The 12,589-nt window shown below is 35.9% G+C and overlaps 1 protein-coding gene across 3 annotated transcripts in view; it reads right to left on the bottom strand.

Moving 5' to 3' along the window:
• Nucleotides 1-2,977: 2,977 nt before the first annotated feature.
• The window catches only part of LOC105465093 (REL proto-oncogene, NF-kB subunit), a 50,803-nt gene continuing 41,191 nt past the window's right edge, over nucleotides 2,978-12,589 (bottom strand). For all 3 annotated transcript variants that reach the window (XM_071076763.1, XM_071076762.1, XM_011713321.3), the window contains one exon: nucleotides 2,978-11,679. In XM_071076763.1, coding sequence (XP_070932864.1) covers nucleotides 10,907-11,679 — 773 coding nt within the window. In that variant the 3' untranslated portion in view covers nucleotides 2,978-10,906. The remainder of the gene's footprint in view (nucleotides 11,680-12,589) is intronic.

Genomic DNA, 12,589 nt, shown 5'->3' with positions numbered 1-12,589 from the left:
TGATCATCTCAATAGATGCAGAAAAAGCATTTGACAAAATGTAACATACTTTCACAATAAAAGCTCTCAACAAATTAGAAGGAGTACACCTCAAAAGTAAAGGCCCTATGTAACAAAGCCATAGCTAACACCATACTCAACAGTGAAAAACTGAAAGCTTTTCCTCTAAGATCAGGAACTAGACAAGGACTTCCACTCTCATTTCTGTTTAACATAGTACTGGAACTGAAGTCCCAGCCAGAGCAATTGGGCAAGAGAAAGAAATAAAAGACATCCAAATTGGAAAGGAAGGAGATTGTCCCTGTTTGCAGATGATGATCTTATATATAGAAAAGCTGAAAGAATCCACCAAAAAGACTGTCAGAGCTAATAAATTCAGTAAGGTTGTGCGCATATCAATATACAATAATCAGTAGTGTTACAAAAAATAAAATACTTAGGAATAAATTTAACCAAGAAGGTAAAAGATCTCTACACTGAAAACTGTAAAACAGTGATATAAGAAATTGGAGACATAAATAAATGGAAAGATATCCCATGTTCATTGATTGGAAGACTTAATATTGCTAAAATGTCCATACTAACCAAAGTAATCTAAAGATTCAGTGTAATCCCTATCAAAATTCCAATGACATTTTCCACAGAAATAGAAAAAACAATCCTAAAATTCATATGGAACCAACAAACACCCTGAATAGCCAAAGCAATCTTGAGCAAAAAGAACAAAGCTAGAGATATCACACTACCTGATTTCAAAATTACTACAAAGCCATAGTAAACAAAACATTTTTATACTGGCATAAAAACAGACACTTAAACCAAAAGAATAGGAAGAAGAGCCCAGGAATAAATCCATATATTTACAGCCAGCTGATTTTTTACAAACGTGTGAAGAAACATAATGGGAAAAGACAGTCTCTTTAATAAATTGTGCTGGGAAAACTGGATATCCACATGCAGAAGAATGAAGTTAGACCCTTATCTTACACCATATTAAAAACTCAACTCAAAGTGACCTAAATCTAAGACCCCAAACTGTAAACTATTAGAAGAAAACGTAGAGAAAAAGCTCCATGACACTGGTCTGGGCAATTATTTGAATATGACCCTAAAAGCACAGGTAACCAAAAAAAAAAAAAAAAAAAAAAAAGACAAATCAAATGGGACTATAGCAAACAAAAGCTTCTGCACTGCAAAGGAAACTATGAACAGAGTGAAGAGACAACTTACGGAATGGGATATTTATAAGCCATACATCTAATGAGGGGTTAATATCCAAAATATACAAGGAACTCCAACAATTCAATACCAAGAAAACAAAGAGCCTGATTAAAAAATGGGCAAAGGACCTGAATAGACATTTCTCAAAAGACATACAAATGACCAACAGGTATAAGACACACAAATGCTCAACATCACTAACCAGGAAAATGCAAATTTAAAACCACAGTGAGACACCACCTCAAAACTATTAGAATGGCTATTACCAAAAACGATGAAAGATAACAAGTGTTGGCAAGGACACGGAGTAAAGAGAACCTTTGGCATACTGTTGGTGGGAATGTAAACAGAAAACAAAATTTAAAATAGAACTACCATATAATCCAGCAATCCTACTACTGGGTATATGTATCCCAAGGAAATAAAATCCGTATGTTGAAGAGGTATCTGACCCCCATGGTCTCTGCAGCATTATTCACAATAGCCATGATATGGCATCAACCTATGCGTCTATCAGTCAGTAGGTAAATGAAGAAAATGTGGTGTATATGTACAGTGAAATATTATTCACCCATAAGAAAGGAAATGCTGTCATTTGAAACAATGTGGATGAACCTGAAGAACATTTTGTTAAGTGAAGTAAGTCAGGCACAGAAAGACAACTACTGCATGATCTCATCTATATGTGGAATCTAAAATAGTTGGAACTCATAGAAGTAGAGGGTAGAATGGTGGTTACTAGAACTGGGGAGGTGGGATTGGGATAGGGGTTGTGGAATTGGGGAGATATCGGTCAAAGGATTTAAAATTTCAGCTTTATAGGAATAAGTTTAAGAGTTCTACTGTACGACATGGTGACTATAGTTAATAACATATATTCTTGAAAGTTGCTAAGAGTAGATCTTAAGTGTTCTTACTACAAAATAACTATGTGAAGTAATACATGTTCATTAGCTCAGTTTAGCCATTCTACAATGTATACATATTTCAAAACATCATGCTATACAAGATAAATATTAATATATACAGTTTTGTCAATTAAAAAAAAGGATTTAAGAAGAGGCCAGGCCACCTATGGTGACTCGTGCTTGTAATCCCGCACTTTGGGAGGCCAAGGCGGGTGGATCACTTGAGCTTGAGTTTGAAACCAGCCTGGATAACATGGTGAAACTCCGTCTCTACAAAAAATACAAAAATTGGCCGGGCATGGTGTCATGCACCTGTAGTCCCAGCTACTTGGGAGGCTGAGGTGGGAGGATCTCTTGAGCCCAGGAGGCATAAGTTGCAGTGAGTTGTGATCGTGCCATTGCACTCCAGCCTGGGTGACACTCCAGCCTTTTGAGCCTCTGTCTCAAAAAAGAGAAGAGACACCCTAGATCTCCATCCTTCTCTCTCTACCATGTGAGGATGGTGGGAAGGCAGCCATCTGCAAGCCAGGAGGAGAGCCTAAGCATAAACCATCCTAGTACCCCCTGATCTTGGACTTTTAGCCTCCAGGACTCTGAAAACAGACTTTTGTTGGTTAAGCCAAAAAAGGAAAAAGGAAAAAAATCTTGAAAGAAGGCACTTCAGTACTCTACAAAATTATTTCAAAGGACAGTTACATATGCAACCATATTCAGCAACAACATTCCATAAAAAATGTCTAATGTTTCTAAGCAACCAAAACTACCTTTTCCTATTAGGAAGATGCTATAAATATGAAGAAAATCTGATTGATATTTTAAAAGCTAAATAGCAACAAAATTTCAGCAAGTATTTTAGAATATTTCCATTTATTATCAAGAAAAAAATCACTCTATACAAAGATATTACAAATGTAATAAAATATTCTGTATAACAAACGGCATTTTGGCATTTTAAAAACAATTGCATCTTGATACTAAACTTAACATTAAATAACTGAACAGTACCTGAGAACTTTAAAAAATCACTTTCATCAGTGCCTCCAAATTCATTTCAGTCATTAAGCATATACAAATACTCAGCCAAAAAAATAGGATTTTGGTATTCTGCTGGGATCTAGATTCATCACAGCCAAAGATATTTCAAGTACATACTTTTAAAACAGAAACCACTTCTAAAGGATTCACCTGGTCAAAACCATGCATTTAAGAATGCTGGTTACCCAAAAGTTTTGTGTTTTTCTTGCCACGTCATCTGAAAGCTACTTGAATTGTGAGACAGTGACCAACATTATCAGCTAATTACCCAGTAAAACTCAAGTGTATCACCAATGAAGTCTCATTAAACTCAATTCCACAAATGGATCCTCAAATATTCCAACCTTATCTATATTTTATTACATCTTATGGAAAACTATGTTTTGATTAGATAATAAAGTTTAACAGGAAAAATGGGCAAGATGAATGTTTGATACTTTTACCAAAAATTTATATTTCATTTACTTGCTGATTTCCCTGAAAACTCAATTTGTTGAAGAAGCAACATTCTGTACTAATTACTGTGTATTACTATTCACACACAGGTGTTTAATGAATTTGACTTGTAATTCTTTAAATTTTTGAAAGTCCAATAGTAAACTAAAATTGTGGAAACAACTGATAAGAATATTAGAGGATGATAAATTCTACATCTTTAAATAGATAAGTACTAGCAGGTGGTATTTTCCTAAAGCCATAGACATTTAGAATAAATAGAGTGATTACTTTTTAAAACTTTGATCTGTATTTTGTTTATTAATAGGGCATGAGTGGTTTTTTCTGTGCTTTTTGCATGCATTACAAACATTACAGACATGATTACTTTTGAGATTCAATCTTACCCACTGTTAACCTTGTGCTTAACTGCTAAGATGTATTAGTTAAAATATTAATTTGACTATGTCTCAGACAAAAAAGGCATAAAACTGGATACAGACAACCCATACATTTATCTCTGATTAGTCACCTATTTCTGGGCTTATAACAAATGATAAATGGCATGACATTTTCTATTACATGTGATATAAAAAGCATTACAATTTTTCCCCTTTTATAGTCAACATTTGAAAACAAAACAGATGAGAAACATTTCAGTGGCAAGTTCATGAGCTATGAGATTCGTTTTTAGGAAAAGTCAAACCACTCCCAATTCATAATCAACTTTTACAAATAAATTAAGAGTCACAAAATTTCAGAATTGAAGTCATTAAAATTGGCCTTACCTTTACTAATCAATAGGAAATGTTTCTGGAAAAATAAGGCCAAAAGAAGGCTCTCCAAATCTGGGCAATAACTAGTCATTCTAATGAGAAGTCCATCTTAGGTTTCTTACTAAAGAACCTAATCCATAATGATCTTTCTCACTCTGTTGTGTATGAGATAACTAGAAGGAGTATCTGAATTAAAGATTAACCAGGGCCATAGGTTATACACAGATATTGGTTTATTAACAATATTTGCATATACACCATGGAATACTATGCAGCCATAAAAAAGGATGAGTTCGTGTCCTTTGTAGGGACATGGATGCAGCTGGAAACCATCATTCTCAGCAAACTATCGCAAGAACAGAAAACCAAACACTGCATGTTCTCACTCATAGAATTAGGGAATTGAACAATGAAATCACTTGGACACAGGAAGGGGAACATCACACACCGGGGCCTATTGTGGGGAGCAGGGAAGGGGGAGGGATAGCATTAGGAGATATACCTAATGTAAATGACAAGTTAATGGGTGCAGCACACCAACATGGCACATGTATACATATGTAACAAACCTGCATGTTGTGCACATGTATCCTAGAACTTAAAGTATAATAAAAAAAAAACCCAATATTTGATTCGCACTACATAATTTACAGTGTATCCTATGTACCATTTTATTTAGTACAATACAACCTGTTAGGTAGCAGGCTGGGTATTACCTGACTAAAAAGTCCCTATTCTTTCCATTTCTCCATGCTACTTAATAGCATGTGGTGATCCTTCAAGAAATCAATTAAAGATATAACAAATTATTTGATGCCATTAGGCAGCCTGGATCACCAATTCCAAGTATTTTCTTTTTGAGACAAGGTCTTGCCCAGGCTGGAGTGCAGTGGCGTAATCGCTGCTCACTACAGACTCAACCTCCTGGGCTCAAGGGATTCTCCCACCTCAGCCTCCCTAATAGCTGGGACCACAGGCACATGTCACCATGCCAGGCTAATTTTTTTTTTTTTTGCAAAGACAGGTTTTCCTTATATTACCCAGGCTGGTCTTGAACTCCTGGGCTCAAGCAATCCCCTCACCTCGGCCTCCCAAAGTGCTGGGATTACAGGCGTGATCCATCCACCATGCCCAATGTCCAGCTCCATGTCTCTCTTAACATGGAAACTATCACAAGTTTTCCTGAAGTATTAGGTTATACATTGATAACCCAGCTGTTTCTGTTCACTATGGTTGTGAGAGGCCCAGTTATTTAAAAGGCCATTAAGATTGAAAATAGATTTAGAGGTGTAGGTACAGATTGGGAAGGGGCATGAAGGAAATTTCGGGGGTGGTTGGAAATGTCCTAAACATGGTGGTGACATGGGTGTTAACATACATAAAAATTAATTAAGCTGTACATTTAAAATTAGTCTCCTTTATGCATTTTACTCTACATGTGTTATCCTTGCAAAGAAAAAGACTGGCATCTTTGAGAGCAAGAGTTTTTGTCTTATTCACCTCTGTATAATTTCCAACATGGGGCTTTGTACATTAGACATTCAAAAAATGTTATACAAGATTGGTTGCATCAATACTGGAGTGTCTGTGTAAGGGTTAGGTGCTGAGGCTGAGAAGTATACGAGGGAGACTTGAGATTAAACCTGCCACATAAAGTGGAGAGAAGTAGCAAGGTCAGGGCTATGAAATAATCCTAAAAACTTTAGAATTTCTACATAATACAGTTGACACTACTATTCTCAATAGAGCTGCTTTCAGTCTCAAAGGGCTGTGGTATGTGTGCGTGTGTGTGGTAAAAAAGGGAAGCAGCAGGTCAAGGAAGAGAAGTGTATTTCACAAGACTTAAGTAATCTTGTCATTGCTGCTTTTCCTGCCAGAAAATCATTACCATTCCCTTTAAAAATCATTTCCATATACATTGCAATAATCGCTCCTATGTCAATTCCACCCTTCCTTCTCTAATAATAGCTACTATTTATTCAGCACCAACTAGTATACTAGGGACTATGCTGGGTGCTGGAGTCCCAATGACGAATGAGACAAACACTTAAATAAAAGGATGTCCATAATACAGGCATGTACAAAGCTTCACCTCAACTGAGGAGGCAGGACCAACCTTCATAGAGAAGCCCAGTCTTCAAGGATGAGTGTTCTAGTTCCAGAAGAGCAGAAGCAGAGTGGGTAACATGTTAAAGGTATGGAAGCCTGAAAGAATTGCCTTTTTTCAAGGAATGCTAACTATGTAATAAGGTATAGGGAGAATGTGGTATTTTAACTGGAACATATGGAAAAGATTATTACTAGGGAAAAAAGAATGAAGGCCTTTACTAAGAAAGCAGCAGGAATGAAGAAGGGACAGATGCAAGAGGAGACAAGCTCAAAAGGACTTGATGATTAAGTATGAGTGTGACGGAGAAAAAGAATACAATACTTTGAGGTCCTAGTAAGCTTCTTGGGTGGCGTGGTAAATGGTAATGCCATTATGGAAGGTAAAGAAGAGAGGGAGCCAGTTTACCAGGGCATTCAGGTAGCATGAAAGAAAACCGAACCTGTGGGCTCTGATAAGATCATCCAGGGGGAATAATAGCACCAACTGAGGGGAGAGGTTGAGACTCATGGGAAATAAATCTCAGGGAGGAATCTTGTCTACCACAGAAAACCCAGACGAATATCCAAACAGGGAAGTATAGGAGGTTATAAATAGGTCAAGCAGTGTGAGGACAGATAAAAAGACACTAGACTTGACAAGATGGGCAGTCTCCGCTTATCTTTCCCAGAATATCCTAAGAAAATTGTAGGAGCTAAAGATAGAGATCACTGGGCTAAGGAATAACTGGGAAGGGAGAAAACGGAGGCTGGAGGCATTTCAGAAGTCAGGATGCAAAGGCATCCAGGTGGTAGGAAAGGTTTTATTTGGTCTTTCCTTTTAGGCTAATGAAGACATTTACCATGTTTATACAAAGAAAGGAAGCACTAATTGGTGATGTAAGGATTTTAAACACAGCCTGGGAGAGAAAGGAGGAGGGATCCAGTGCACAAGTAGAGTTCAGAAAAGTGCCTTAGAAACTAAAAGTGGGTGTTAAAAGAGCAGGGGAAAGGATAAATACATGTAGAGATAGAGGAGAAATGTTGCCAAATTCATTTTAAATTAAAGTCTATGATCAAAAAATAGCACCTGAAAAATGAAAAATCCATTGGGAATATTCTAAACACAGTGTAGCAGAACCTTAATTCTGCTTATACTTACTTATACTAAGTAGCCAAAGCTTATTTAGTTTAAAAAAAATCCATATAGCTATTCTAACAGTCAGTGTTTAAACTGATTGGTGCTAATTAATCTAAAACTATGAGATTCTGTGTTTAAAAAAAAAAAAAAAACAAACCTCACCACCTATCCATCACCATCTAGAGCCATCCTGGGTTCATATTTTGAACAGAAAAGAAATTGTGCCTTCAGGTTTTTCTTTCTCCCTGGTAAGTTCTATTTATGTGCTTATGATTTTAAAAATTTATTTTAATTTATATTTTTAAATAAAAAATAAAAAAAAATTTCTACCTTTTTTACTGAAGTCTATGATTCTTGTGAGATTTCACAACTGCTGCTCATGAAAAATTTATAATACAGAAATATTTCTTTTTGAAATAATAATTTCTGAGGAATATTAATGGTACTTAGGTTCTTTAATTCTTTTTGTTTTTCCTTCCTGAACCATCCTGACCCCAAGCCTTATCTTGCTCTCTTCCCTATTTCCCAGTATCATTTAACTGAGAATTTTTGTTTTTATGGCATTCATACATTCCTCAATTTGACCAAAACAACTAATTCATGTAAAGTTATGGTTTGGTTAGACATCGTGTAAGTAAAATGACAGACTGCTTCTTGCTAAGAAGATATTCAACATTTAGGGCAGGTTCTAGTTGTAGTAACAAACTAGGTCTTGAATAAGTTAATTACTTAGCATAATGATAATTCCATCACAATTAAGATTACTGCCCAACTTTAATCTGTAATAAAATATAATGATCTAATTAACCCTTACAATGTCTTTGAGAAATAAAAGGGCAAAATAAATAATTACATATCAAATGAAAACTCCTAAAATATAACTATGTTTTGAAGCACAAGTAAAAGGTTTCTAAATGCCAGAATTACCAAAAGTTAGGAAACAGAAAGGGCAAATACAGTGTCATGTTACAGCTACAACAACTCAAATAAAGCATGCAGAAACAACTAGCAAACACTGAGAATTTTAAATCTGATGAAGGAGCCAGCAGAGATTACCCAGCATTCAGCTCACCATTTGAGACCAGCCAAATGAATATGTGACAAGTCTCTTTTAAAAATCTTGCACTTTGAAAAGGAAATGTGTTATAAGTGTTACTCAATCTGGAAGTTATGGTGAGCTTGACAATGTCAAAACATGGATTTAGAGATTCTCAATGAACAGATATTTTACCTTCAATAAAATCTCCTTTCATAAAAGGAAAAAAAAGATTACCCAAATTCTACCATCATTTTGCCACTGGGATTATTTTCCTTTCGAACAATTTGGATGACCATTATTATTCCTGGACTTGAATGTACATGATTCTTATAAACCCAATGTCACACTAAGTAAAACTGCAAAAATCATATACATCTTATAATTAAAGTTACTATTTCTTTCAAAAACTAAAGTTCTATTAGTATTACTTTTAATGTTCAATAAATATTTTCTGAGTGTTTAATATAAGGTAGCCATTTTTCTACAAATTGGAGATTCAACAATAAAGCACAAAAATTTCTGTCCTTAGAAAGTTAATATTTCAGTATGGGAAAACAAACAGTAAATGAATAAATGCTTAGTAAAGTCAGATCATGGTGAGTGCTATGGACATACATAAAGCAGGAGGGACAGCAAATGCTGATGTATATATTCAAGGAAGACCTGCTCAGGTAACAGTGGAGTGACACCTGAAGGATGTAAAAGAGTGAACTATGCATTTTTCTGGGAGAAGAACATTCAAGGCAGAGGGAATACAAAGAGTCCAAGGCATGTGCATACTTGATGCTTTGAGGAGCACTGAGGCCAAGGTGCCCGGAGCTGCATGACGAGGTGGGACATGGTAGTACCTGAAGTAGGACAGGGAGTCTAGGCCTGCAACTTTTAAGAACTTTGACTGCTCTGAGTGGATGGTTTTGAGCAGATGAATGGTAGGAGTTGACTTGTTTTAAAAATAATCATTCTGGCTACTTTATGGGGAACAGACTGTAGGGATGCAAGGATATAAGGAGAATTTTTGTAGATGATAGCTTCAATCCAGGGAAGAGATGATGGTGGCTTGGAATAGGGCGTTAATAGTAGAGATCAAAAGAAGTGGTCGGCTTTAGATATATTATGAAGGTAGGGTCTACTAGATTTGCTAATGGATTGGATATGGGATCTAAAAGAAGAATCAAGGATGACGTCAGGGTTTTTGGCCTGAGCAACTAGAAGTATGGCATTGCCATTTACTGAGTTGGGGAAGACTGAAGGAGAAGCAAGTTTGGGAGGGAAGACCAAGAATTCAGTTTCAGATACGCTGAGTGTGAGCTTTAATTAGATTTCTAGATAGAGATGTCAAATAGGCAGTTTTATGAGATCACGGGGAGTTAGAACATCTAAGAAAGGAGAGTGGTCCAAGGAAACTTCTTCCCCTTAAAAAATATGAGTGTAAAGCTAAAATCATAAGCAACTTTTAAGGCATAGACTGAAATAGTATAAAATGTAGAAAACCTCCCATACCTTGAAAGCTCACCTCAACTGCCTTCTGCCCAACTTAACATTTTAAAGATATTTTGATACACATACAAATCTAAGAAGCCCCAAGAAGCCTAAGAAAACCCCTTAGGGGTTACCTTGGCCCATGGGCCTCAAAAATAAGAAATTAAGTTTTTCAATGGCATAGCCATTACAAGTTTTATCTTAAATTTGCTTGAAATTTAAGAATACATTAAAACATTATAAAAAGAAATATAAAAAAGCATTTTTTTTTTTTTTTTGAGACAGAGTCTCACTCTGTCACCCACGCTGGAGTGCGGTGGTGTGATCTCAGCTCACTGCAACCTCCGCTTCCTGGGTTCAAGCAACTATTGTGCCTCAGCCTCCCAAGTAGCTGACAGTACAGGTGCGTACCACCATGCTCAGCTAATTTTTGTATTTTTAGTAGAGACGGGGTTTCACCATGTTGGCCAGGCTGGTCTCGAATTCCTGGTCTCAAGTGATCCACCCGCCTCGGCCTCCCAGAGTGCTAGGATTACAGGCGTGAGGTCCTGCACCTGGCCTCTGAGTTGTCCTTTTATGACAGCTTCCAATTTTGTATTCACTATGTCCAAAGTTGTATGCTTCTTCCCTGAAAAAAGTTTTTTATATTCTCAAATACAGTATTATTCTTCTCAGTCAGTATTATATATACAGTATAAATACAGTATTATATTCCCAGTTAGACAAATACAAAACGCTGCATCTATACAGGTGGTATCAAGATTTAAAAGGATTTAAATCTTGCAAGTTATACTTGAAAAAATTCATATGGAAAAGAGTCACTCAATTGCTCATTTTGCATACTGCCAATACCTGAATACTGACTATCTTGAACAAAACTATGACTGTTTGGATTAGTACTGTTTGATGGGCCCGACTCATTTATCATGCTGTTATCTGCACAACTGAAGTCAGATCCCTCAAATGCATCTGATTGTGAAACAAAAACAGTAGTATTGGAATTGGCACCTGCCGACATACTGGAAGAGGACATCTGATGGAGCTGTCTCAAGTCTCTTGGGTCTAACACTGAATTACATGAGGGGTTTTCAAGATTCATGCTCAGAAGTCTTGGATTATCCGTCTCTTCCATGCTATCATTGCTGGTTGTCATCATATTCACAGAACAATTAGACAGCATGTTGTGATCAGAAATACCATATAAGTCTGCTGGTGGCATGGATGACGCTTCCATTCCAACTATGTCATCGGCATTGTTATAAATGCAAGCGTTAGAAGCATTTAAATCATTCCCAATAGGTATTCTCAGGAATGGTGGGATACCTTGCGAATTAGAAGGAAGTGTCCCTGTTGAAAAACTACTCAGTGGGTTTGTATTGCCTGAGCGTGGGGTGGGGTGGGCCACTGATGACCAGCTTGAAGAAGGAAGAGGTGTCATTGAGGCATGATGTGACAATCCACTTGAGATGGGCCCAGGTGAGGGATAGTAGGATTCTGCTTGACTTGAAACCCCTGTAGGCATTTCTCTCACAACTGCATCATGAGAAAACAAGTTTGGTTCTGTGGGAGGAAAAATTTGTTTTACAAAATTAAAAGGAACAAAATTATAAAAAGTATTTCTAAATTAAAATTGCATAAGCACACAAATATATATAAAGAAAAATGTCAGGGAAACCAATGTAACATTTCAAATAAAAAAATGTTAAAAGCACTAAAATTATTACACGAATCCAAAATGAAATTCTGTAACATACATACCATTTTACAAATACAGGTAAAATGATTTTTGCAAGTTACTTTGGCATATGTAATGTCACTCCAGTTAAATATGAAAATCTAGTTTCTGAGGCTCTATAAAGGTATTTTTGAAAACTAAAAGATAAATATTAGAATTACAATTAATGGGACTCCAAATAGCCAAAATCATCTCTTAGGAGAAAATGGAAGGATGGAGAAAACACTCATTAGGGATAAGAAAATACATACAACTTTTAAGATATATTACGACAGAACCCTAAGAGACTATAAAATTCACAGTCAGAAAAAATTACAGAAAAAATTAATTCTGTATTTATTTACATATTATACAAATGCTTTATGAACTAAACCAGGAAAAAGCACTGATTTAAGAATGTACATGGGGGAAAAAGACTTCTAATTAGCCCTTGGTTGAATTATCTAAACTAGGAATTGGTAATTTTTTTTTTCTGTAAAAAGTCAGATTGTAAATATTTTAGGCTTTGTGAGCTATATACAGCCTCTGTTCGAACTATTCAACCCTGTTACCATAGTGTTATAAAAAAAAAGCAGTTTAGAGATAATATTTAATCAAATATTCATAGCCATGTTCCAGTAAAATTTTATTTATAAAAATAGGTAACTAACCAAATCAATAACATTTTTTTCCATGACGCAATGTAACTAATAAAATCACTACCATATGAATGACATGTAATTTCTTGAACAATAA

The sequence above is a fragment of the Macaca nemestrina genome, chromosome 13, assembly GCF_043159975.1.
Source record: "Macaca nemestrina isolate mMacNem1 chromosome 13, mMacNem.hap1, whole genome shotgun sequence".
In the NCBI taxonomy this organism is placed as follows: domain Eukaryota; kingdom Metazoa; phylum Chordata; class Mammalia; order Primates; family Cercopithecidae; genus Macaca; species Macaca nemestrina.
Note: the sequence above shows the minus strand (reverse complement) of the source record. Positions and strands in the feature narration are given on the sequence as shown.